General features: G+C 51.2%; 6 protein-coding genes across 6 annotated transcripts; 3 read left to right on the top strand and 3 right to left on the bottom strand.

Moving 5' to 3' along the window:
• The first annotated feature begins 2,776 nt into the window (after positions 1-2,776).
• On the top strand, positions 2,777-6,471 carry BKA67DRAFT_551235 (DDHD domain-containing protein). Its single transcript, XM_046101728.1, has one exon. The coding sequence runs from the start codon at positions 3,198-3,200 to the stop codon at positions 6,342-6,344; it is 3,147 nt and encodes a 1,048-aa protein (XP_045960438.1). The 5' UTR covers positions 2,777-3,197; the 3' UTR covers positions 6,345-6,471.
• On the bottom strand, positions 6,472-10,452 carry BKA67DRAFT_642385 (thiamine diphosphate-binding protein). The gene is made up of 2 exons (XM_046105798.1): positions 7,438-10,452; positions 6,472-7,385 (listed from the first exon to the last, which is right to left on the bottom strand). The coding sequence occupies exons 1-2, from the start codon at positions 10,025-10,027 to the stop codon at positions 6,841-6,843; spliced, it is 3,135 nt and encodes a 1,044-aa protein (XP_045960439.1). The 5' UTR covers positions 10,028-10,452; the 3' UTR covers positions 6,472-6,840.
• Positions 10,453-11,959: 1,507 nt separating this feature from the next.
• Positions 11,960-13,983, top strand: BKA67DRAFT_590380 (uncharacterized protein; the record flags this gene model as incomplete). The annotated part of the gene is made up of 2 exons (XM_046104582.1): positions 11,960-12,104; positions 12,164-13,983. 2 exons carry the CDS (start codon positions 11,960-11,962, stop codon positions 13,981-13,983), a joined length of 1,965 nt encoding a protein of 654 aa, XP_045960440.1.
• A 232-nt stretch (positions 13,984-14,215) lies between these two features.
• On the top strand, positions 14,216-15,243 carry BKA67DRAFT_148042 (uncharacterized protein). Its single transcript, XM_046095101.1, has one exon. It carries the CDS (start codon positions 14,448-14,450, stop codon positions 15,156-15,158), a length of 711 nt encoding a protein of 236 aa, XP_045960441.1. The 5' UTR covers positions 14,216-14,447; the 3' UTR covers positions 15,159-15,243.
• A 662-nt stretch (positions 15,244-15,905) lies between these two features.
• BKA67DRAFT_654561 (uncharacterized protein) lies at positions 15,906-16,577 on the bottom strand (the record flags this gene model as incomplete). Its single annotated transcript, XM_046106577.1, has 2 exons — positions 15,906-16,069; positions 16,130-16,577. The coding sequence occupies 2 exons, from the start codon at positions 16,575-16,577 to the stop codon at positions 15,906-15,908; spliced, it is 612 nt and encodes a 203-aa protein (XP_045960442.1).
• A 699-nt stretch (positions 16,578-17,276) lies between these two features.
• Positions 17,277-23,782, bottom strand: BKA67DRAFT_590381 (FAD dependent oxidoreductase-domain-containing protein; the record flags this gene model as incomplete). Its single annotated transcript, XM_046104583.1, has 7 exons — positions 17,277-17,425; positions 17,476-17,710; positions 17,744-19,302; positions 20,569-20,572; positions 21,039-21,817; positions 21,848-23,510; positions 23,564-23,782. 7 exons carry the CDS (start codon positions 23,780-23,782, stop codon positions 17,277-17,279), a joined length of 4,608 nt encoding a protein of 1,535 aa, XP_045960443.1.
• Between the last annotated feature and the right edge of the window lie 1,861 nt (positions 23,783-25,643).

Here is a 25,643-nt window from a genome sequence, read left to right on the forward strand (position 1 = left end):
GAGGTGGGGAGGGAATGTCAACAAGTTTCATACATGTCGAGGAGTTATTGATTGGAGGTGCCGTAGTCTTATCGTACAGGACAGGACAGGACAGCAGAATACAGTATGTAGGTAGGTAGCACCCCTGTATATGCAGCGGCGCGGCAGATAACAACGGGGACAGACAGTGCACACAGCAACTGTGTGTGTGTGGGCAGATCCGAATCGGTAGGAAAAAGAAATCCGACAAGCACTATCCTCGTCCCAACTTGTGCTAGGCAGTACCAGAATGCTGAAAAATAGTACGCTCTGTCAATTGAGAAGGAGATAAAAATAAGAACTGGCTACATATGAAGATGGAGTTTCTGACGTTTCCATCTCCACCTCCATGTCTGAGACAATGGGGGGCGTTTGCACACCATTACCCTTGACGAAACCCTTGACGAACGGCGGGGGAGGGGTAGGGGGGTATGAGGGCCAGATTCCAGTAGTGTCCGTGATGGATGCCGTTCCCTGCTTGCAGCTACTTGTACTCATGTCATGTAGGTATAATAGGCATATATTGCCAGAAAGGCATATGAGGATCCAATCCTTGACTCAACTAACACGTGTAATACCAATTCCGGCCCAAACAGAACACGAAACATCTCTTGAACGGCAATTTTATAAAACAATTAAAAGATTAAAACAAAATAAAAAAGTAAAACATCTTGGTTACATCGGATTCTTCTGACCTCCTCGTCTATGTTTCTCCCAGCGAGGCCCGGCTCACAACAGCCAGCTTGAGACACCCAAGGTCGTGTACAGGCGCGGGACCGTTAATAGTACCCTTGTGTTACCTGTGCTTTTGCAGCTTGCCTCTGCCACCAAGTAATCAATGAGTGCAGCAAAGTGAGTTCAGCTAGGGCTCGTACTTAACCATGAGCATATCGATGGCAACCTACAATGAACCTTGATAGGCTACCTGCCGCCACCTAAATCGTGTTGGAGGAGCTTACTGGTCAATTGGCTTGGTGACGAGAAGCTAGACGAGGCGGACTAAGGCAAGTTGGGAACGAAGGGCGACTAGCAGGATGCAGATAATGACCAATCACCATTCTGAGCGAAGTCGAGATATGCAGCAAGGCAACCATTTGCAGCGAAACAACTTGGTACACCGGGCCGTGGCAAAGTTGCATCAGGCTTGCAAAGTGCTTTTGACCAGCAAAGTCCCTCCAGATTTATCAAGCCATCAAGTACTGTTGGAGCGCCGAATTATCTTGTCCAAAATCAAAACATTCACTTGCTTGACTCAAGAGTCTCCCACTATACGTCCGTCACCATGACGCGGATTGGTCCGGCAAAGCTTAATGTCGCTTTCCAGTCACTCTTCGAATTTGACTATCGTGCAGGAGTGTGGTGCCAAATGTGATACAGTAGCTCTCATCGTTGTTAGTACTTGGTATGCATTAGTCCATCCATAGATCGATATAGCTTCCCCACTCCGCTTTTCGAGAGCTCTCCACATGCTTTGTATATCAGACTGATCTACATCAAGTACCTTGATAATGTAGACTAGTAGCAGCAGTTTACTTGAGAGTCTAGAACTTATAGTCTGTTCACTTGATGATCTGTACTAGGATGGATGTGTGAAGTTTGGGTATACTCACTGTGCTTGAAGAGCGCCTATGGTCTTCTCTTTCTTTGTAGAATCCATAAAACCATTATCTAGTCTAGCATCAACCAAGTATCATGGCAATAAGACAGCCTAACCAACATTTGCGATGACAAATAATAATCTGCGGACACCTCGATTCGAACCATCAGGTGATAATACAGCTGCTATATCGAGGTATTGACGGTAGTTTTTGTACCACTGGTCGGTGTGATGACGTGAAACACTTCTCTGGCGACTGAACCAAGCTCCACCATACCCGCCAAGCTTGAGGCAAGCGCTGACCCAGATTCCCGGATCTATACTTGTACCAAGACGATGTAAGGCTAGGTGCGACTCCACCTACCACACCTTGAGAGCAAGGAGTATACGATGCTAGGTCTTCACCGTGTGCGTACTTTACAAGTTCGAGCCTGGGAATTCAAGCTCTCTGTGGTACCTATGCAACAAGTGCCAAGCTTGAGAATTTCGGGAAGTGATATGGCCTGGTTCTTGTATCTCTCTAGCCTATGTAGCAACTCATTTGCAGAGTCACGAGACCGTGACTCGACAGGATGATTCGATTCCTAGGAGCTATCAAACGCAACAGATTATTAGTATTGGGATATTGGAGTGCTCGCTCCTGTGTCTCAGCCATGACCATTTAAGCAGGTCCTTCGAAAACTCGCAGGGGTCTTTGGTGTAGCGTTATATAGTATTTCTCATATGCAATTTTGAGGGCCTAATTGAGACGCAGGACAAGCCGAATTATCGTGTTCGTCGGCTGCCCACAACGGCGGTAGCTATCGTTTTTTCTTCTTTTTTCTTTTTTTCTTTTTTCTTTCTTTTTTTCTTTTTTCTTTTTTTGTCGGAGGACGGGGGTTGTCGGAAGCACATTGGGCGTCTACAAGCTTGTCAGCTAACCTAGTCTACTCCAAGCGCTGAAAAGGTCAAATTGCGGCCCAAAAATTATATTTTGAGAGGGCAAAAGTTCATCACATGCCTGAAATCCGTTACGATAGCATACCGCAATAACAATGGCGACCAGCAAGAGCGCCGCACAGCCACAGCCACACCCACGTCATCGATCCTTTGTCTCACAACTTTGCGACTTGGCCCCAGGTTCGGTCTTGGCCTTGGCCGCCGCCGGCTTGCAACTGCAAGCCGATAAGAGGCAATCCACGGGACTCTGTACATTGCCTAAGCATGTCGTGGACTTCCTTCCATGCGCTTCTGCCTGCCTGCATGCCACCAAAAGATATTTCACGTTACAGATGCTGCAGGTCATTGTCCGTCTAGCTAACAAGATCGCTTATTGCTTGTGACGTGACCATTTGTCTTAAAATCCATCTCACGTTACGTATTCCCGTGTCGGCGGCATCTGCCTAGGGTATTGCAGCTCGAATCAGTTCACGCCCAAGCTGTAAAGAATCATGTATAGGCTGCTTTATATGCACTGTGAGTGAGGACTTGTCGACTCATATCTCTTATGCATAGCGACAGCGGATTTGGCGCAACACCGGTCATCTCGCAGTCGCATCGGAACAGTACTCGGCATCCATCGTAGCGGTCAAGATTTCTTGCGATGCCTTCCGCGTCCGCTTCAACGAGCTATGCCCAGACCCTCGAGCATGACCTTGGGCCGAAATGCAGGCTTGCACCTGTTGTTCGCCCATTTACGCCCTCACCACCGGAGGCGGAAGCTGTGCCGCCGGTCAACGCTCACTACTTCTACATATCACCGATTCCCATAGACGACCCTCTGTCGACGGTTACCATAGCCGGCTCTTCCGATGCCAAACTAGCCAACTTCAAGCCGCGACCTTTCTCTGAAGGGGATAACAATGCTCTGGAAAAGGCATGGCTAGGTTTGGCGTCCGCCGACTATCGCAGGAATCACAGCCAAGCCAGGCGCAACCGCAGCCCAAGTCCATCCCTCGCCAAGATCAACGCCGAAAGACTGCAGGAGATTATACAAGATTTGGCGGTCAAGCACAAAGAGAAACATGCAAGAGAAGGACCCGGCCACCAAGTTACCCCTGCGCATGTCGATACCCTCCCGGAAGCCGAGACTGCGTTGCCGTTGTGCTGTCAAGAAGTGCTCGCCGATGTGGGCGTGCAACTGCGCACCTCCTTTTGTGCCGTTGCTAGGAAGCGCCAACGTGCTCTGAATCGGGAGAGAGTGGCGCAAGAGGTTATGGCCGAGATGGAGACGTTAAAGACAGACTCGACTGCGACTGTTACTGTTGCCGAGCAACATAAATCCGGCCTGAATGCGTCCACCAGTCGACGGAGAGGAGGTTCCTTCGCCGGCGTCGCCTTCCAGCCTAGTTCCTTCAAGGACAGCTCTCACACGCCACTCGAGCGAATTCCCCGATCCGATTCCCGGCCATCAAGTAGGAGGGGCGTTGACACGGCTAGCCGGCAGAGCTCTCATGCTAGAGCGCAATCTCTTCGAACTAACCCCAGTTCGTTGAATGAGGGTACCCCCATACCTGTACGAGCTGGCGGCCAGGGTGATGGGATCACGGGAAAACCTTTTGTGAGGGTCGGAACACCTGACATGGTTGAGTTCCCCATTTCCGGATCACTACCTAGTGACAAGGGGGACGTTAAGCCTGCCGAAGAAAAGTCGGCTCCCGATGTTAGAGATACACGGCGTCCCGTCCCGGAAATGCCTTCGACATTGCCTGAGCGCGGCAGAAGGAGATCGCGGCAGGATACGGCGAATGTTCCGGTTGGTGTTTCACGGCTGCACGAGGTTTCTTTACCCGCACTCCAGATGAAACCCATCTACTGGTCACCGGTCAACGATATAGCTGCAGTTCTTCGAGCCACGTGGTTCTACAAGGACAACATGGAACCGATTGACCCTGCCGTGGCGAACCAGCTCGAGGCAGGATATCAAGAACTCAAACCATATACTGATACCTGGAACGTTGAGCTTCGGTGTGCCATAGAGGTTGGGCCCTTGGGTGAAGAGAAGGTCTCACATCCGCTCTGGCCTAAAGCGCTAGATTCCAAGGCTAAGACCAAGGAGAAGGAAGTTATCCAGGAGCCAACGATTTCAAACAATCCATTTTGTGCAGCTCGCTGCTTCAAGGGTGAGGCAGCAGCTCAGGGTAACCTACTACCCTCCTCCCATGAGGATAACTCTTCTGAGATACAGTCCCACCGAAAATATGACCAATACCATGTGATCTACAAGGATGAAAACCATGCGTATTTGCTTAAGCCAAGCTTACGACCATCTGCATATTATGGTCGTCGCCCGGTGGCAAAAATAATGAAGAGCCTGGATATTGGCATCCCCGTCGTGAGAGGCTTTGATCGAGCAGCCTACGACAAGATACATGTCAAGAAGATCGGATCGCAGAAAGCAGCTGCTGCTAGGTCTGCCGCCAGCGAATCTCAGGAAAGCACCGGTCAGAATGTCTGCATGGCTTGCAAACGTGAAAAAGAGCGCGCTCAGGTGACCGACCTAATCCTTGTGGCACATGGTATTGGACAGAAGCTGGCGGAGCGTGTGGAAAGCTACCATTTTACATATGCTATCAATACTTTCCGAAGGATGATTAACGTCGAGCTGGGTTCAGATGCAGTCAAGGAGGTTCTTCGCGATGGCCAGAATGGTATCATGGTTCTACCCGTTAACTGGCGGCAGAATCTTTCATTCGAGGAGGGTGGCCCTATGAGAGAAGGGGACAAGGCTGAGTATATGCCAGAAGGCTTTGGCCTGAAGGACATTGAGCCCAAAACCATCCCGGCAGTTCGAGGCATGATCTCCGACATCATGTTCGATATTCCCTTCTACATGTCGCACCATAAACCTAAGATGATCTCTGCCTTGGTTGGTGAAGCAAACCGTGTCTACAGGCTCTGGTGTCGCAATAACCCAGGCTTTGCGGGAAACGGCCGCTTACATCTGATCGGTCACTCGTTAGGCAGCGCAATGGCACTCGAAATTTTATCCAAGCAGCCAACCATAACACCCCACCTCCGCCTTGAGTCAGATATTCGACTAGACCGCTTCGAATTCGACGTCAAGAACCTTTTCCTACTTGGGAGTCCCGCGGCTTTCTTCCTCTTACTGGAACGAGGCGCCCTTATCCCGCGAAAGGGACGACAGAAGCCAGGAGCCGAGACGGCAGACGCGGATTCGGAGGGTGTTGTGGGCGAAGCCGGGCTATTCGGCTGCCTAGCTGTAGACAACGTCTACAATGTCCTGGCACGCGAAGACCCGGTCGCATACCTACTGAACGGTACTATAGACCCAAAGTATTCTGCCAGCCTCAAGACTGCCTACGTGCCAAGCTCCACCATGACGTTTTTCCAGTCCATGGGTAACGCTATGCGAAGCATGGTGCCCGGCGCCTCGTCCTCTACCGCCCATGCCGCCGAGAACTCGGCACTCATCAAGCCGCCCACCATGCGGTTGCCGAGCCAGCTCGAACTCGAGGTCCATGACTTCACGCGAGAGGACATTGCCGAGAAGAAGGCGTTCTTGCTCAACGACAATGGGCAGATCGACTACTTCCTCCGCTCGGGCGGCGGGCCCTTGGAGATCCAGTATCTCAACATGCTTGGCGCGCATTCGAGCTACTGGGCCAATCCCGACCTTATTCGCATGCTGTGTATGGAGATTGGCCGCAAGCCGGGGAGGGCACATACTCTGCCCGCCATGAGAGCGGCGAAGGTGGGCAAACGGGCATTGCCGAGTACGCCTGCGTGATGGCCGGATCTTTCTTGTAACAAGATGATGGAGCGAGCGTCATGTAACTATCGAAATGCTCACAACGAAACAGACATGTTATGCATATAGGAGAAGCGAGCCCAACATGTTAGTGTTGCACTCGAGATATATTATGCAGTGTACTTAGATTCTTAGGTAGCGAACACCCGAATTATTGGCTTTCCCCTTGTTCGCTTGACTACATTATTTGTTCGTCACTCCTAGATATTAAACTTTGTTAATGCTTATGGATAAACATACCCGACGCAGACGGGAAGCATGGAGAGATCTTTGACAAAGGAATGTATGCATTACCCGAAAACGAGGCCCATCCCTAACCTCGCATCGATATTCTTCTATCAAACCTCGATCTTTGTTGTCTTCGTGAGGTCGAGGCCACGTTAATACACGATATACAATACAGCACACAAAGAGCAACCCGCACCTATGCTACAGAAAACCCTTCCGATGCCTTGTTTGTTCATTTCTCTACTCCTCACTCGCCCTTGAGCTTGTCCTGCGTCACGGAGAAGGCCATCTCAAGAAGGTCTTGCTCCTCCTTCTTGTGGGAGGACTTCAGACCGGTAGCCACCGAGGCAGATGGGTTGCGACCAGCGTACATGACGTGCTTTCGGTTGTGGTGTTCTGTGTTGTTGAGAAGAGTCTCAATACGGGGCTGGACAAAGCTCCAAGCACCAGCGTTCAGGGGCTCCTCTTGACAGTAGACAATAGTCTTGGCGTTAGGGTACTGGTCAAGGTTCTCCTTCAGTTGTTGCCAAGGGAAGGGGTTGAGTTGCTCGATACGTGTGAACGCAACGTTGTCGATCTTGTTGTCGGCACGGTGCTTGGACAAAGCAGCCCAGACCTGGCCAGAGCACAGGATAACACGCTCAATCTCCTCGGGCTTCTTGATGGCGCCAGTCTGGTGCTCGGGATCAGGGATGATCCACTGGAAGCCAGCATCTGGGCCGTTGAAATCCTCAATGCCCGAACGAGCGAGAGGGTGACGGAGAAGAGACTTGGAGAAGAAGATAATAAGAGCTGGTTTTTGTTAGCAGGAGCTTCACAGGTTTCATGGATCGAGAAGACTTACGCTTTCTGAACTGTCTGTGCATCTGGCGACGCAGGATGTGGAACAAGTTGGCGGGTGTAGTCATGTAAGCAATCTGCATGTTGCAGTCTTGGTGTTGACGGTGAAGCTTCTCTTCGCTTGGGAAGATTCTGGGGTCTTCATTCGACAACTGCAAGTATCGCTCCAGACGACCGGAGGAGTGCTCAGGTCCCTGACCGTCGTAACCGTGGGGCAAAGACATGACCAGACCGGTCCTCTGCATCCACTTAACCTCACCAGATGCGATAAACTGGTCAATGATGCATTGGGCGTTGTTGGCGAAATCACCAAACTGTGCCTCCCACATCACCAAGGCATTGGGCGACGACAAGGAGTAACCGTACTCGAAACCAAGAGCGCCGAACTCACTCAGGGACGAGTTGGAGATGACGAACTTGCCCTGATCCTTGCTGACGTGCTGGAGAGGGGTGTAGGAATCCTCGTTCTCCTGGTCGTGGAAGACGGCGTGACGTTGCGAGAAGGTACCACGCTCGACATCCTGACCAGAAATTCGGACGTGATGACCCTCGGTCACCAGAGAACCGAAAGCCAAAGCCTCTGCGGTTGACCAGTCGATGTTCTTCCCCTCGACGACTGACTTGGTACGGTTTGCAAGGATACGCTTCAGGTTGCGGTGCACTTGGAAACCTTCAGGGGCGGATCCAATGACTTCACCAATGTGCTCCAAGGTCTTCTGATCCACCGAAGTGGACTCGTGGGGGAGAATCTCAGTAGCCAGTTCCTTGGGGGACTTGAAACCATTCCAGGCTGACGTGGTCCACTCCTTGGAAGATGGCTGATAATCCTTGGACTTGGAGAAGCTCTCCTCCAACATGCCCCAGACCCATTGCTTGTGTTCTTCAACGTCTTCCTTGGTGAAAGTGCCGTCCTCGAGCAACTTGTCGGTGTAGATCTTGATCTGGGGCTCCTTTTCACTGATTCTCTTGTACATGAGAGGCTGGGTGAAAGATGGCTGATCGGTCTCGTTGTGTCCGTACTTTCGGTAGCAGACCATGTCGATGACGACATCAGACTGGAACTCAGCACGCCAATCAGCGGCCAACTGGCAGACGAAGTTGACAGCCTCGACATCATCAGCGTTGACATGGAAGACAGGGGCATCGATGGCCTTGGCAATATCGGTACAGTAGGCAGTGGATCGGGCGAATCGCGGGTCGGTGGTGAAACCAATCTGGTTGTTGACGACCAAGTGAATGGTACCACCAGTGGAGAAGGCAGGCAGAGAGTGGAAACCGAGACATTCGTAGACGATACCCTGGGCGGCGAAAGCAGCGTCACCGTGCAGGAGAACGCTCATGGCAGTTCTGTGCGTCTTCTCGTCGTTGTTGTAGTGCTGGATGGCCCTGGTCTTTCCCAACACGACGGGGTCCTCGGCCTCGAGATGGGATGGGTTGGCGACTAGGGAGAGCTGGACACGCTTTCCGGAAGGAGTCGGCCGCTCGAAGTTCATACCCAGATGGTACTTGACATCACCAGATCCCTCATCCTCGGCAGCGGCAGTACCGGCAAACTCACTGAAGATGGACTCGTTGGGCTTACGGACAACGTTGCTGAGGACGTTGAGACGACCACGATGCGGCATGCCAATGACAATGTCCTTGACGCCGTAGTCGACACTGCGGTCAATAAGAGCCTTCATGCCAGGAACAAGTGTCTCGCAACCCTCGAGACCGAAACGCTTGTCGTTGGGATATTTGGTGGCGAGGAAAGACTCGAAGCTGGAGGACCAGATGAGACGGTCGAGGATGCGGCGCTTCTCATCGATGGAGTACTTGAATGGCTTGTCGATCTCGACGCGCTCTCGCAGCCAGTCGCACTTGTGTCGGTCGGGGATGTGGATGAACTCGACACCGTAGGAACCGCAGTAAATCCTTTCGCAAGCGGCGATGATTTCGCGCAGAGACATCTTCTCCCGTCCTTCGCGCTTGAAGCGAGGGAGAATACCGGGGCCAAGCTCAAACTCGGTGTCCAAGTCCTTCTCAGTGAAGCTGTAGTGCTCCAGGGTCAACTCCTTGGGCTTGATGTCGGTGTAGCCCTTGGTCTCGCCACGAATGTTGAGGGGGTCGATGCGAGCCTTGTGGTGACCTCGGGACTGGTATGCGCGCACCAGCAGCTGGACCTTTAAGTGGTTGGTGATGTCCGAGCCGCGACCGGCAGCGAGGCCGCCTGACGGGGAAACGACGCCTCCCGTAGCTCCGGGGACCAAGTTGGGGGGAGGAGTGAAGGCTTGGGCAATGGGCATATCACCGTTTTCCATGTTCTTGAAGTAGACCTGCCAGGAGACGTGGACGCTCTTGGGGTCCTCCTTCCACTGCATGTACATCTCGTCAATGTAGTTGGCGGTGCTTCCGGACAAGAAGTTGTCGTTGGGGTCGGGCGATTGAGCCTGCGCCGAGGCATATCGCTTCTGGGCGGAGGACAGGGCGAGAGGCCGGCGAGCGGCGGCGATGGAGTAGCATCGTGACGAGCTACGTGCAGCGCATCGTGTGGTGGCTTGACTGCTGGCTCGTAACAGCGAGCTGCTGCAGCTGCGTAGTGAGCTGCTCAGCATGGCTCCAGGCTAATGCTTTTCTTCTTGACAGCTGTGTTGTTGCTGTGCCGTGTGCTGTGTGCTGCGTGATGTTTATGTGTGTGTGTGTCTTGGCTATTCAGCTTCTCTTGTACCTCGGGAGGGATTTTGCCAGAGGACGCAAGATTGCTAGCTGAGCTGGGCGGAGCTGAGCTTGAGCTGAGCTGCCAAAGCAGTCAGATGAAAAATACGATTAAAAGTAAACTCCCCACCGAAGACCTCGATCCTCCTTCTCGAAAGAACGAAGATGGAAGAACAAAAGGAGCGGCGGAGTAAGTCGTGATGTGACGTTGGTGACGTTTGTTTTTTTTTTTTGGAAGAGAGAAAAAGACAGGAGGCCAAATGGATGTCACGGGAGAAACAAATCAGATCAAATGCATGGAGAAATTCTGTTTAGTCCCGGTCGGGTGCCACTGTAGCGGGCTGCATTGAGCCTGCTCTGATGCCGAGCTGTTAGTGGTCCAGCTGTCACCGTGACCCCCTTGTCGTCGCAAGTTCCCTGTTCTCTCCGATCCAGAGGTCTCTATTAGCCGAACGTCTTGGGATGAAACTACGTTAAATCTTCAAGGCTTTCTTTCTGCACAGCTGGAACCACTGCAGAGAGGCCACAGGGTTGAGGACGGCAGTGCTCGATCAATACATCTCAAGCGTACTCCCAGCGTGTCCCCGTCGGCAACGGAAGCTTTCGTCCTTACTCGTAACTTACTTGCATGTTTGTTTGACGTTTGGCCTGCGACTAACACCACTGCCAAGATCCAAGATCCAAGATCAAGCTCCATAATTCGCGGTACATGTTCTGTTACCGGTAACTGCGGGATGCTTACGCCGGGCCTTCTGTGATTCGCGGGAAGCCCCGAGAACAGTAGAAGGCCAAAGCCTATCGCCAGGATACTTACTGTACGGAGTATGCTCGAGCAGCTACGAGACTCTTTGAAGTCTGGGAGTTCTCGGCAGTGGATCGCGACAGGTTTTGGACTGCGAGGTCTGTTGCAAGCCAATCTTGGCTTGAGACGAGGCATAGGAGAGCTCCAGAACCGAGAGGCTTGTGTTTATTTATTTTTAGTTTTCCTCTCTCCTCTTTTCAGATCCATCTATGCTTGCTTAAGGAGAGGGGGGGAAAAGAAGAAAACCGGTGACGTCGCCGTACATGTGTGGACTGTTAACTACATACGGTCTTATGCAGGTAGCGCAACGGATACTGGCAGCCAAATATGAGCTTGTTTGCTACAGAGTCCCCTGCGAGCAGCTTGTAGGCATGCGCGCATCGCTGCCCGTGGATAGCTGCAGTTGCTAGACCCAGTCTGCTTCTTCGATGCCAGACTTTGGCACAAACACAATTGACGTGTTTCACCACAAGTCAAGGCAAAGCTGGTCCATTTTAGCGAGCCCAGCGTTGGCAAAAAGCAGTGCTCTGGACTAGACTAAACCTAAACAGGAGGTTTATCGGGGCACCAGCCACAAAAGCCACTCCAAGACTCAAGACTCAAGACTCATCGCCCGGGGTCATTCCAGACGGGGACCCGCTGCCTGATAGATATTGCGGCGTCGTCTTCGACGTTTGGAAGCTTTCTTCAGTTCCATGTTTCAACGCGCGTGACCTCAATACCACATAATTAATGATACATGTAGCCATGGGAAAGTAAATTTCTTGCGCTCGATCACACATGGATGCTAGCGCTGAGAACTAGGCAAGGAAGGCAAAAGGTTTTGATCAGCAGGGTCCGAATCCCCCACGACTCCAACATCTGAGAGTAAGACGTCTATAACAGCTCTTGCCAAAGGTGCGGCTTGCATCTGTGTGGAGGGGGGCACGCAAACACTCATTTCAATCACTGCGTGCTACGCCATCTACGCATCTTCTCAAAACCTCATCGTCGGGCTTAGGGTCTACCATCTCACGTCTTCGCTGTCACAATGGCCACGCCGCAAGGTACTGCAGCCTACAAGAAAAAAGATGGTGTCCTCACTGTTAGCGATGACCAGAAGTCCGTACTTTGGACTCCAGCTGCGGCTCCAGGAGGACCGCCCACCGTGACTCTGGCCGTCGCCAATATCACTAGTATGATTTATTCTTGCCAGGGTTTGGCAGGCAGTGCGATTGCTAACAGCTACCGCTAGACCTTCAGCAAACGCCGGACTCGTCGCCCAAGGTGATGCTCAAGATCTTCGAAAAAGCACCAGACGCAGGAGAACCCACCGCTTACTTGTTCCACTTCAACTCGACTGGCGATGCCAGAGGGGAGGCAAATGCTGTGAAGGACCTTCTTTCGAGATTGCTCGCCGAGTTGCGGAGCAATGATCCCAGCGTTCCTAGACCAACTGCTGCAGCCGCCAATGCTTCAGCCGCTGGAGGCAGCGGCTCTGGTGCCATGGCCTTTGCCAGTGCAGTAAATGCCAAGCCGGCAAATGCCCGTATATTTGATGATAGCCAGCTCAAAAACGATATCGCACTCCAGCAGTCGCTTATGAAAGCGGATCGAGGTCTTCATCAGATGTACATGGAGGCGCGCACAACCAAGCCTGACTCCATGTCCGATGCTACCTTCAACGCTCAATTCTGGTCGACGAGGACCAATCTTCTACGTGCTCATGCCATCGAAGTCGGCCAAAAGAAGGGACCCTATAACATCCTATCCGTGGCGAAGCCCGTCTCAGAGTCGAGCGCGGATCCCAACCAACCGGATAAGCAGAAGTTGAGCATCACCGTGGAGCAGGTTCAGCTTATCCTCAACCAACACCCTCTTGTCAAGCGTATCTACAACGAGAATGTGCCACCATTGACGGAGAATGAATTTTGGGAACGATTCTTTCTCAGCAAGCTTGTGAAAAAGCTGAGAGGAGAGCGTCCAGCCGGGAACGAGCAGCCTGACAAGGTCTTCGACAAGTACAACGAGTATGAGAATATCACAGCCTTCTCGAATAAACTATTAACACAACATGTACCGCATATTATCGACCTGGAAGGCAATGAGGAAAACCAGGGTGGTTTCAAAAGCGGCAACGGTAAAGATGTCGAAATGCGACCCAGAGGCTGGCAACAAGTGCCTATCATGCAGACTTTAAACAGTATAAGTGGCAAACTGCTCAACAATGTCGCTCCTGCCGACACTGACTTGATGGATCCCTCAAGAGTGGAAGAAGATGAAGTATATGGTCAACTTGCGCTCCGTGATCTGCGTGGTGACGCCGAGGAACAGCGGGTCATTTTGAATATCAGAGAGCAGAGCCGCTTCTTCTCCGCTCAAAAAGATGCAAGTGCAACATCAGACGATGTCTACGGCAAGCAGGATCCAACTCAAGCCTTGAGAGGCGTCAAAAGAGACTTGAGTCAACTGTACATTGGACATGCAACAGGTGTCGACCTTCACGCAGCAATTGGCATCGACGACGAGAGTGATAGCGACGACGAAGCAGCGAAGCGTGTCCATGTCGGATCGCGCGCCTCAAGAAAAGGCGCACAAAGGCAAATACTCGACAGCATGCTGCAGAGACGAACCCAGCTTTTTGGCCATACGTCCGATGATACTACGCCAATGGGGTTGCCGGCAGAAATTGCCGCGAAATGTAACCTGACTCATGCTACTACCATGGAATTCGTCAATCAATTCTGGTCTGCTTTCCTTTCCGGAGACCCGGACCGAGCTGCGGAAATCGGATACCTGGTGGAGTCGCTGAAGCGGTGCAAGGAGCGTATTGCTGTTGTTGCCGCTGAGGCAGAAAAGGCACGGGAGGAAGTCATTGCAAGAAAGAAGGACGATATCATCAGAATCTATGAGCGGACGAGAAAGAAGATCAAGTTTAATCCAAAATCCGTCCGGGGTGGTCGAGATGCAGTGGAAAAGTTGATGCAGCCAGTCACCCAGTCGCTCGACAGAGCCACATCAGATTATCAAAGAGCGCTAGCTGCAGAAGGCCTGCAGTTTAGTACGGAAATCTAAAGGTAACACTATGTATATTATAGAGAGGGCACACTGCGCGGGGGCATTCGCATGTGGCTCGTCAGGGCGTTTGAGATACTGAAATCAATTTGGAGATGGTATGTATACATATTTCAACGAGATGGCAGATCGGCTACGTCTTATCTGGGCATGTCTCGCAGATACATGTACCTGCCTTCCGTTAAGCCTGAAGCAGAGGTCGTTGGTGGTGACTGCCAAGGAGTTCTATCACACAAGGCAAAACTAGTCGATCGTGGCTGCAACCAACATATCAACTAAATCCTCCTCAACTCGCTTCAAATCATGGTGTTGCTAATGGACTTGACGCAACTTCTGCTCATGTGTATTTCAGCATATTCGTCGTGGTTCGTAAGCTACCGACCCTAGGCAGTAATCTTAATGGTTTATCACCATAATCGCAGTTACTTACAGGCACATATATCCTGTTGATTTTCTCCTGAGATATGAATATCAAGAGCGCAAAGTTCGATGGCGCCGTTCCATCACGGAGGCGGGTGCCTCTCGCCGAAAGAAGCAACACTGTCTCTCCCCGTCGTTTCGCTCGCTGGTCTCGCAAGAACTCAGATGTTTCAGCTTCGAGTCGACACGATTCATTATACGACGCTGAGTGCTTATCGGCTACAAGGGTCCAGAAAGTCTCTCCACGACCAATCCAAATACTCCCGTATCGTCGACCTAAGCAGATAGAGGTCGAAGATCTGCGTACAGAATCCCCTTTGTCGCGCCTCGAGACTACTCCGTTCATTTACGGTCATGGCACGGCACTCCATCCTATTTCTGAGCAGCTCAGCGTTACTACTCTGCGAACAGCTAGCTACGCAACCTCTGACGTGTCCTCCCTAATGCACAATGCACCAGGTCCCCTGAGTAGGGCTGACGGTAACCGTACCATTCATCAGCCTCTACGGAACCGTCAATCATACAGTCATGACGATATAAACTGTGCAGAGAGCTCTGTGGAGCGCCTCAACGTTACCGTGGACGTCAGTGTGACTCGGCTGACTGGGGAGGAACCAAGATCATCGGTTGCTGGACTGTGCAGGAGGTGTGATAAGCCTACGGTCTTCAAAACTTGGAATTGCGGACGCTGCACTACGGAGAGAATCACTTCAAACTGTTGCTTTGGGTTTCTGAGACTATTTGAACCGTCGTGAGCCACATATAAACATGCACAAAGCCACCGGATATGTATAGCTAAGAACAAGGCGTAAATTTCTGAGAGGCTTTGGCAGATTCCCAGGTACGATGGTCTTTGAGTTAATTAAAGATTTGAAAATGATGTACGAGACTCGTGGCCTGTCTTTTCGACCCCAAATTTGAGCAATAGACGTGTTCGCCGAGCTATACAGACCGTCTGGAAGTCGTTCTGCGGATTTGTCAAAAGGTGCACTCATATGATTGCCAGATACGAGGAAATATGTAGTAGCAACTATCCACTGCTTACATACCTACTTGTCGCTGGAGAACTGGCTGTCCAGGATCTGATTATCAGAGAACATCTAGCTTCTCATAGCACACTCCATTTTATCTTCGGTGACCGCGCCTGTATCCTGTGCCAGACTAGTCCCCCAATAAATTGCGCCTGCCCTCTAATTATGTGCTCAGAGCCAGTTCATATAACCTAGTCCAACGTCACCATCCAGCCAATCGTTCTTATATGATGCTAGACCCTCCACCATCGAGTGCTTTGTGGTAGTTTATAGTATAGATATTCTGCAAAAGTAGATACAAAAGTATCTCAACTTCTGTGCTCGCCAGTCCCGCCAGAGTGATGTTGCACCAGTGTCGCTGCAAAGGAACTAGCAGCCAGCCTTTGAAGCTTGCGGATCTCACGGACCTTGCGGCAAACTCTGGTCACGACTTTTGCCACAACAGTTGATTTGAGCAACATTGGAGCTGTCTTACTCGGCCTTGGCTTTCCCATCGGCAAGCAGCAAAAGCTCCCAGTAATTAATTGAACTATAATCGGCCCATATCTCCGACTCATGATGGCTTGAGTGATCAGAAGTGACTGGGTTTGTTGTGGGTTCTTCCTCAAGATCGGTGAGGATTCCAGACATCTCCGCTACCCGGGGCACAAGATCAGACTCCCCTTGATCGCCGGGCAGCATCTAACGCTCTGAACTGCCGTCAATGGTCTCCGCTGGGGTCGATCTATTGTTATAGTCCCCCAAGGGTCTCCGAAAATAAGACGCCAGAAGCTCCTCGAAGTCGTCTGGGTTGAATGGAGGGTCCGCGTCGACTTCAATATCCAATATATCCCGAGAGTAAGGAGGCCCTTCAACCGGGGCTGCGTCGTTCACATGAGATGTCCTCGTTGCTGTGTCACTATTTGGCTCGTTTATCTCCTGATCAGGCTCACGTGCAGCCAAATCAAAATCACCAAGTCGTTCTCCGAGACGACGGGCCGATTCCTCAGCATTCTCCGCGAAACTGTTCTCCCCCGAACCCGCATATTCCCTCTGAGCGATGAGACTCGATACATCGCCACCAGCAGGTAGCCGAGGAACTTGGAAAGGGAGGCGGCCTTCTGCGTTGTCTATGCTTCGCCGGTGACTCCAGTATTGCTTCATCTCCTAGTATGTCATAGCATCAAAACCATAGGTATACCCATCGTACACTGTGGCAAACTTCATCTCGAGCGCCTCCACCTCCAATTGGTCGTGGATTGCTATTGAAGGCATGTTGACTCTTCCCGGTTTAGACGATCGTGATACACTAACGAGCACGGCTACGCTGAATCGCCCTTCTTGATTTCGATGAACTTGTATAATGTAGCGACACGAAGACCTGGATTTTATTTTTCGGCATAAAAAAAAAAGAAGAATAACGGAAACAAGATATTTTTGACTGTTTATCTACATCGATTACTCGTTTCGGAGATAATTTTGTCATGAGCAAGTTATTACGGCTGTGCAACCTCAAGGAGAAAACGAGAACTCTTCAACACAATTTTGATACTCGACTAAAGAGCATCAGCTTGCAACTTACAAGGCAACATTTATTACATCGTGATTCAGCAACAGAAACGCGTGGTTGGAGCGTTTTATCGAGCATATTTCCGAAGCATGCCCGGCAAGATGATTGAGTGGTGTATGAAAGCATCTGATTAGGCCATATACTGGCTCTCCATGGGACTAGCTAGCATCCCAGCGCACTTCCATCTATTAGGAAAAAAAAAACACTATGCCTTGAAAAGAAATGCCAACCATTTGCTCCGCCCAGCCGTCTAAGAACCCTGATGCTATTGACAAAATTACAAAGTGGACAAATTACTGCTCAATTGCAGCTGGCTTGTCGTGTCTCGAGTACATCTGCCATTCGAGCGAGTTGGTGAAGTCCAGCTTCCGCTGCTCGACATCCTTCCTCGTGGCAGTGAGCATGGGCTCAGGGAGACCCATGGACTGAAGGAAGGTAACAGCTAGTTGCGCGTCAGTGGAGTACTTTTGCTGTCTACGTGGAGTGACTTACTATCTTTCCATTCCCTTTCCTGGCGGGAGCTGCTCCACTTCAATTCCTCGCTCATGACGTCAATGATCTTGGGCAGAGCATCGAGTGCCGCTTGGGCATTCAAGAAGGACAGTCTCGTTCTTCGGGCCAAAACATCCACGGCAGTTTGAGCATATTCGTGTCGAACAGCGTAACGGATCTCACCATCGACATATGGGTATAGGGCTGAGATACGCTCGCCTCTTGCGGGGAAGCGCTTGTCAGTAGGTTTGCACAGAGCTGCTACTACCCACGCTCTGTCACCGTAGCTCTCAGTCAGGTGCTTGGCAACGTCGGTCTCGACGCCGAAGTGCTGGACAACGTTGATGAACAGCGTCCTACTGAAGCCGTGCGCACCGACCAATCGGACATTGTGAGTTTGACATGAACCGTCCAGAAAAGCACCATCGTCAACAGCGTCCGAGCCGCTGACATGAGGTGCATTGGGGAAAGGCTTAGTAGTGAGCTTGAACTGCTTGACAGCTTCATCGACGCACTCTTCAGCCATTTGACGGTAAGTTGTCCACTTGCCACCAGCACATGTGATGAGGCCGGAGTCGGACACGTCGATCAAGTGGTTCCTCACGAGAGACTCGGTGTTCTTGGCCTTGGGATCCTTGACTAGCGGACGAAGACCCGACCAGGCAGCCAAAACATCGCCGCGACGAATCTTGATATCCGGCGACAAGTAGTTGCTGACCTCGCTCAGAATCCACTGAATGGACTTCTCATCAGGAAGCGGGTTGGGAGTCACTACCGCGGGCTCGTCGGTAGTACCGGCAATGGTGTTGCCCTGCCAAGGCAGGAAGAAGATGACACGGCCATCGGAAGTAGAAGGATCAATCATGCCCATCTTGGCAGGGCTGAAATATCCAGGGAGGATGACGTGTACACCAGAGGCGGGCGCAACAATCTCCATACAGTCCTGGTCATCCATCTTCCGTACTGCGTCGGAGAAGGGACCTGTGCAGTTGATGATGCATTTGGCCTTGACCTGAAAGTCTTCAGTGCTCTGGCCGTTGAACTCGGGAATGCGATCCTTGATGGTGGCACCGCACAGTTTTCCATCAGCATCCTTGAGCAAGCTGGTCACTTCGGCGTGGTTAACAACAGTAGACCCGTAGATGGCAGCAGTCATTGCCAGTGATACGTTCATCCTGGAGTCGTTGTGCGCTCCATCGTAGTAGACGGTGGCTCCGACCAGATCCGTCTGCTTCAGCATGGGGAAAGCGTCAATCGCTTTGCTCCTGGTCAAGAAGTAAGAGCTTTCGATGCCCTCGCTTCCGGCAAGAAAGTCGTAGGCCTTGCACCCTGCCCAGTAATAGGGAATCTTCCACCACTTGTCCAGAGGCACCATAATAGGTAACCACGAACTCAGATGCGGCGCAGTCTGCAGGAAGTACTTGCGCTCCTTCAGGGCCTCTCGCACGAGCATGTATTGGTTGTAGTCGAGATTCCAGACAGCCTTCTCGAGGTATCTGACACCACCATGTACGAGCTTGGTACTCTTACTGCTGGTGCCACTGCTGAAATCATCCCGCTCAACCATTGCGACTTTCAGACCTCTTGTGGCGGCGTCTAGAGCGACACCAGCGCCAGTTGCGCCTGCGCCAATGACCAAGATGTCATACTCTTCGTTGTTCCTGGTACTCTTCTTGAGTTCGGCGATCTGCTCCTCGCGCGACTTGACGCCCGGGAATTTGGGCAGCGAGAATGAGCCATCAGCGCCGAAGGTAGGTGGAGGGACGGCGGCGCCTTGGGAGCCGGGGAGGTTTCGAGGTCGGTAGGAGTAGTACAACAACGCACCTCCTCCAATGGTGGCAGCAGTGGCCGGAAGAGCCACGCGCCGGGCTGTGCCAGCTAGTCGGGAGAACCTAGGCATGGTATGGTGATTGGTTGTGCTCTACACAAAGCAAGACAGTTGGCTGTTGCTCGACTTTCAAGAGCTCCGTGGTTCGGAGGAAATCCTAGCTGCGGGTGATGCTAGCTAGAAGCGCGTCGATGGAACAAACTAATCGAGATCTGCTGAGTTAAACTTCTCAAAACCACGACTGTAGTTGCCAATGTGCGGAAGAAACAAACTCAGAATACGAATAAATAAAAAAGCCCAATGGGTCAAGGTGGTATCAGGAAGCGAGGAGAGCTGGCACAAGACGGACCGAAGCTACACGGAGAAATCGGGGATAGACAAATGTGAGCTCGCTAATATATTTATAGTGACGTCGATCCGGTTCCTGGTCAGGGAACGTAACGAGCAAATATCACGTTGAGAGGCAAGGAGTACAGGACAAAGTATGCAGAGGTGAAGTAGGTAACACTGAGTCCCATTGCTATCTAAGAAGTAAAAGTAGGCGCGAGGATAATATTGAGTGAGAGAAAAATGTGACGAGGCAAAGCTTAGGGAATGCGGGATCGCTGTCGGTCCACAGTACGGATCTGTGCCTGCTGCACAAGTATTCCAGCGAGTCGTTCGTTCCCCACGCTGAGCAGTGAGGGACCCGTAAAAACCCAAGACTGATGAGCTCACGCGCGACCACGACCAGTATCTTTGCTCGGCAGAATTCGAGGAGAGCTGCCCTGCAGGCCCTGCAAGCCCTGCTAGGCTCAGCAATGGTCCCATAATTCCAGGTCAACTGAGAGTCTGCGACCTGGGGGGTTCCACGCCAAAACCGGGCCCCGGAAGCAAATAAGACCACCAATTGGAAGAGAAATATGGGGGGTCGTGTCTTTTGTGGGTTGATGAGGTTAATCCGCGCTTTGGGGAGACTGAGACTGGGCAAAACTGGATACAGATGTCATACTGGGGACGATAGCGGAGCTGTAGTGAGTGCAATAGTGCCACACCAAGCCGCCTATCCTGCAATCTGACCAGATCAGTTGGCGGGTTGCAGTGCCGGTCACTGACTCTCTGCACCCAGGCTGCCAGGGAGCCCGAACCCCAACATTCGCTCCCCGTCTTTCTGTGGACTTTGTCTTTGGGTTCTGGGTTTCGGCGACGTTCTATGAACGCACTTTGAAAATCCTGCCAATATGCATCACGTCACCATTCCGTTTCATCTCTTCGCGGGCTTTTACTGTACTACATCATCAACTACTACACTACGTATCATACTACTTACCGAGCAGAATGAAAGTCGAACCTCATCTTCCTTTGTTCCTGTGACGTTCAACACGTTCAACACGTTCAACACGTTCAACACCCAGGGTTGCTTGGGGAAATTCTTGGGGAAGTGACTCCAACTAGTTTAGTGGTGCAATACGGAAGAAGGAAGAGGTGGAAATTTTAAATATTAAATTATCAACCTTCAGGAAGAGCTTCATGTGCAGATCAGGCGCTTGACGTTCAAAGTCTTTTTCATTGGATGTATATATATATACATATTAACAACTATAGGTGCCGCGTAGCTTTAACGCCATCTAATTCCGTGGGTATAACATCAAATCCATCCCCATCATTCATACGGCCATATCCAAACAGATATGCTAGATATTTTACAAGGTTTCAACTGTGAAGACAACAAAAGCTATCGCCCGTCCAGACAGACAGCAAACAACTCATCCACAAACGTGCTGGCCTCGCCTGCTCTTCCGCTTTCCACCATGGCAGATCCGGTTGTCTGGCCGCTGTGGAATTCATCTCTGCCATCTGACATGGACGTCATCTCAAAGCCCGATTTAGATGCGGCCGCTTTCTTGTGCCCGGAACTGACGGCTGTAATCACATCACCAGGTGTTTTCCTGCCGGTTTGGGCCGGTTGGGGACTTGAGGCTGTCCGGGGATGCATGGAAAAGCGTCGGCCCACGTCGCTCGCTTCGTTGGCCTCCCGGACATCGACCTTGATTTCTTGCGAGATCATAATGCCACCGAGGTTGTTGGATGGATGCGGAGTCTCCGCCCGCAGGTTTGTGATCCTGTCCGATCCAGCATCGCTCGTCGGCATTTCACTGCCAGGGCCATTCCATAACTTGATGGTTGAGCTAGAGTGCGCAGACCCTGCACTGGCCCGACGACCAAACTCTGTGGGAATCGGATTGCCATCTGCATCGACCGGATATGTCGAGGTGGTAGACTGGCTGCTCTTCTTGAAATGAAGGAACGATGGTTTTCTTCGATGAGGAGAGCTCGGTGGTGCCGTCACCATCGCGTTCAATACCGGTGTAATATCACGGTGCACCGACTGTGAAAAAGCGGTGTGGTGAGGAGAGTCTCGGTAAACTAGTTGGTGTACCTTGAAGAAGGATAAAGGCACGAATTCGCATTTGGGACTCTGCACGTTGACATGGATTGGAATGACCATCTTCAGAGTAATGAGAGTGCAAGTGGCTGCTGACGACAAATCCATGGGTGGTCTACAAGGCACCTGGACCACCTTGGATGTGAGTACTGCTTCATCAAAAATCGGATCGTCGACCCATGCTCGCAGAGCCTCAATCGTATCGTACATTTGAGAAGCGAAGAGCATTTCTCGAGGTGACAGTTTCTTCATGGCATCAAGTCGCTGGCAAACCGCTGGCACGTTCAGTCGATCAATCTGACGGACAAAGTCCATCTGCCACGACTCAAGGTGATCCAGGGGCATCTGCATCGATGGCAGCAGATTCCGGGCGCCTCGTCTTACGAGAACGTCAAAGCCCTGGCTGCCAACGCGGGCCTTTAAGCCGAAGAAGCTTAGATGAACGCCGGGTTCCATCATTGTATTTCCCTCAGCATACGTCGCCATATTATTAAGCTTCTGGCTTAGATTGCGGGTCTTGATTTGCATGCTACTGCCGATGATGCCAGACACTTGGTTGACCTCTGCGAACCTGAAGCCAGCGGCTTGTAACTTCTCTACATCACGCGCGTTCTCGAGGCGACGCACCAAAAACATGAGCGATCCGCGACCATACTCTTGGTGCCGTGCCCTCCAACCCTCTCCCTTTTCGGCAAGTACGTCTGAGTCAGGGCCGGGCGATGGTCCATGGCCTTCACTTGCAATGTGCGCACTACTTTCTGACTGCAATTGTTGTCGTCTTGACAGACTTGCTCCGGTCGGCAGTATCTCATCCCAGAGTATTCCCATGTCGGCAACACGTCCTTTCATTCTATCCGCTAGATTTGAAGCCGCGATACAAAAGAGTTCTCGAAAGATGATGTCGTAGTTTGCAACAAGTTGACCGTTGTCGTCGATGAGCCGGACTTTACCGTCGCGGCGACCTTTGCGCAGTTGAGTAAAATGATTCGTCATGTTACTGATAACGCCACTCATTCCGCCCCAGTTTCGAGAGGCACGAAACATCCAGTGAAATAGCGGGTGGGCAATACTGAAGTGATCGCTTGGTGTTTTTTCAATGTACGTATCCGTAATTCTCTCGCTGGGCAATAATCCGTCAGGATTGACAAGTATACAGCCTGTTTGGTCAAAAACAGCAGCGGCCAGCACGACATGCTGCGCCTTGTCAGCGTAGCGTCGCATGATATGGTTCGTATATATCGCGGTTGCGGCCATGGTTAGAGCCGCGGTGACAGACAAGCAAATAACCACAATAACCGTGATGTTCCGAGAGAGTTGGTTTCCTCCTGAGCTCAAGCGAACCAGACGGTATTGTGTGCCAATAGCAGCACACCAGTGCATCCCAGAAACCGCTCCTGCCAATACGATAGCGCAGAGCCCTCGTTTCCACCAGGAAGCTGTCCATGCTGCCCTGAACACGAAGAATAGTGCTAAAGAAACAATACTGGCTGCCACAGCTATCACAGCGGCGCCAACAACGTTGGCAATGTTGTATGAGCACACATAGTTATCGATCGACGCGTTGCCCAAGTAATGCATACCGCAAATAGCGCCACCTGCAAGAGCGCCTCCGACAACAATACGCCACCACGATACTTTGTTATTGGTACCTACGGCGAGAAACGCTGTGAGGAGCACCAGAATTGGAAGGAAGAATGAAATCGCGGTGAAACTGCTCGAGTACACAATTTGAAGAGCTGCCTGGCCGTTTCCAAGATCGATTGCCCGGTTTCCGATAAAGTGCTGCCTCGTGGTTAGTTTGGCATGGTCGTAGTGGACAGAAATGCCGGGCTCACCATGCACCAAATCGCAATGCCACCCATGGTGACAGAAGCGCTGAGCAGAATAAGATGATTAAACAATCCACTGCGAGACGTCCGCCGATTGATCAACTCGAGCGTCGAGGCAGCACCAATGAATGAAACCACATAACTCAGAGTCACGAATCCAGCGTTAAACGAGCGTGGGACGATTTGGCCCTCGTATTGGGCAAGAAGCTGATCCGCTGCCGACATGTTGACTTGGATCGGTTGTTGCTAGGTGGAGCAACACCATGAATGAATGTCGAAGTCGTAGGGCGATGCTGTTGCTGACTCTTGGCTAAAATACCATTGATGCCCGGCCGTACTTTTCGCTAGATTTACTCGCGGATCGAAGAAAATCCAGCATGAGTAGCACTGGGCAGGCTCTGCTTCTGTTCATATGTCAAGCATATGGGAGGTCGGACCGTCTGAATAGTTCACGCCAGTCCGCCCAAGAATCCGCTTTGACAGATACTCTATGGCCAAGGCCACCTGAAGGAAACGCCGTAGCGGAGGACGTTTCTTTCCAGGTTAGGCTTGACAGATCTCTTTGCTTTAGCCCAGGAGGTGGAGAAAGCAAGTTCAGCTACCAAATCCCTGACTCTGTGGGGAGCATGCGAGGGGATCCCTAGATATGCTGTGCTGATTGTCGAGATCTTGTTGGCCATCAACGCTCGTTCCTGCTTAAGCTGGGGGTGCTACTGAGAACTCGGGCCGCACGCTATATTAGTGATGCATTGGTAGAATACACCAAAATGCGGCATGCTCTGTGTGGGCGGTCCAACATAGCAAAGTTACATAGAAGTCAGAGCAGCGCAAGTTTTTACAAAAGATCCGCTCATTTGCTTACTTGAAATAAGGAGGAGATCTGGTAGGAGAAGCACTCTCCCCGAAAAGCAAAGACAGCCAAGGTAAGTCTGCATCATCTTTGAGACCACCCTGGTGTAGTGAGGGTTGAGTATCAATTTTGATGTACACAAGCCGCCAATAGTACGCGATCTGGGCATCCACAATACGTGATGTCCGCGCTGATTACTCTAACATGGCAGAGTGGACAACGCTAGTCCAAGCCTTGCTTCCGCCACCATGCAGTGTAAGAGGTCAAGCATGAGGACGATCAAAAACCACAGCGCCGCCAGTGCCGAAAGTGACACCAATGAAGGGTCATCCTGACCTCGGTCTTGAGTTCTGGTTGGAATGTCTTCATGTAGTGTCGTAACAGCAAAATAACAAAATATTGGAATTGACTATACATCATATTATATCAGTAGACCTATGTGATGAACGAGATTGCATCATCACAAGTCCCCTGTTCAATTCGATGATCTGAGCCAGGTTGTGGCAGATCTGCCGTTTCAAAAGCAACTCTACATGCAAGCCCTGCCAAGATCACCCGAAGCGACATGCCCTCTCCTCCCAAGCGCCAAAAGAGACACGACTCACTCCTCAGCTGATTCGTCGCTCGATACCTTCTTGAGTTCTGTTAAAATCGAATCAACCATTCTAGCAAATTTGCCTACTAGTTAGCCACAGTAACGAACGCGGGTTTTCACATTGCTCTATGCCACATGGAATGTGCAAAGCAGCCGGAAGCATAGCTTTTGTACTCTTGGGCAGTGGCCCAGCACTTATGTCTCCGATACTCGCAATCGAGGGCATGTGTAGTCAAACATGAAGGCCGCATGCACAATCTGCTATCTAGAATTTGCATTTACATCGCGGTGATACGCTATCCTGGTTTTGTTTGGAATGTTTTAGTAGCGAAGATTTCAATCACGGTCCACTTGAGGACGTGCTGCCAACATTTTGCCCGCCACCCTGCAGTGGTGCACGGAGTTTTCCTTATTGGCTGAAACTCGAAGCATCCGTGGTGTTAAGATTTTACCCCTAGTCTAGTCTAAATGAACAACTGCACAGTTCAGGTGCATGTCGCCCTGTTATCCAGAAAATCATCACCTTGGTTTGGTAGACAAAGTACACCAAGCCTGATGCTATGTATTCTTGTTTCATCCAATCTTTGTCAAGGGTCAAAACAAGATAAGCGAGTCCCAAATAGACTGGGCCCCGGCGATCT

Source organism: Truncatella angustata (assembly GCF_020726525.1).
Source record: "Truncatella angustata strain MPI-SDFR-AT-0073 chromosome Unknown BKA67scaffold_2, whole genome shotgun sequence".
In the NCBI taxonomy this organism is placed as follows: Eukaryota; Fungi; Ascomycota; class Sordariomycetes; order Amphisphaeriales; family Sporocadaceae; genus Truncatella; species Truncatella angustata.

Coding starts and splice junctions, on each gene's coding strand:
- BKA67DRAFT_551235 (XM_046101728.1), top strand. CDS start 3,198: ATGCCTTCCGCGTCCGCTTCAACGAGCTATGCCCAGACCCTCGAGCAT.
- BKA67DRAFT_642385 (XM_046105798.1), bottom strand. CDS start 10,027: ATGCTGAGCAGCTCACTACGCAGCTGCAGCAGCTCGCTGTTACGAGCC. Junction 7,386..7,437: donor GCACAGACAGTTCAGAAAGC/GTAAGTCTTCTC, acceptor AACAAAAACCAG/CTCTTATTATCTTCTTCTCC.
- BKA67DRAFT_148042 (XM_046095101.1), top strand. CDS start 14,448: ATGAATATCAAGAGCGCAAAGTTCGATGGCGCCGTTCCATCACGGAGG.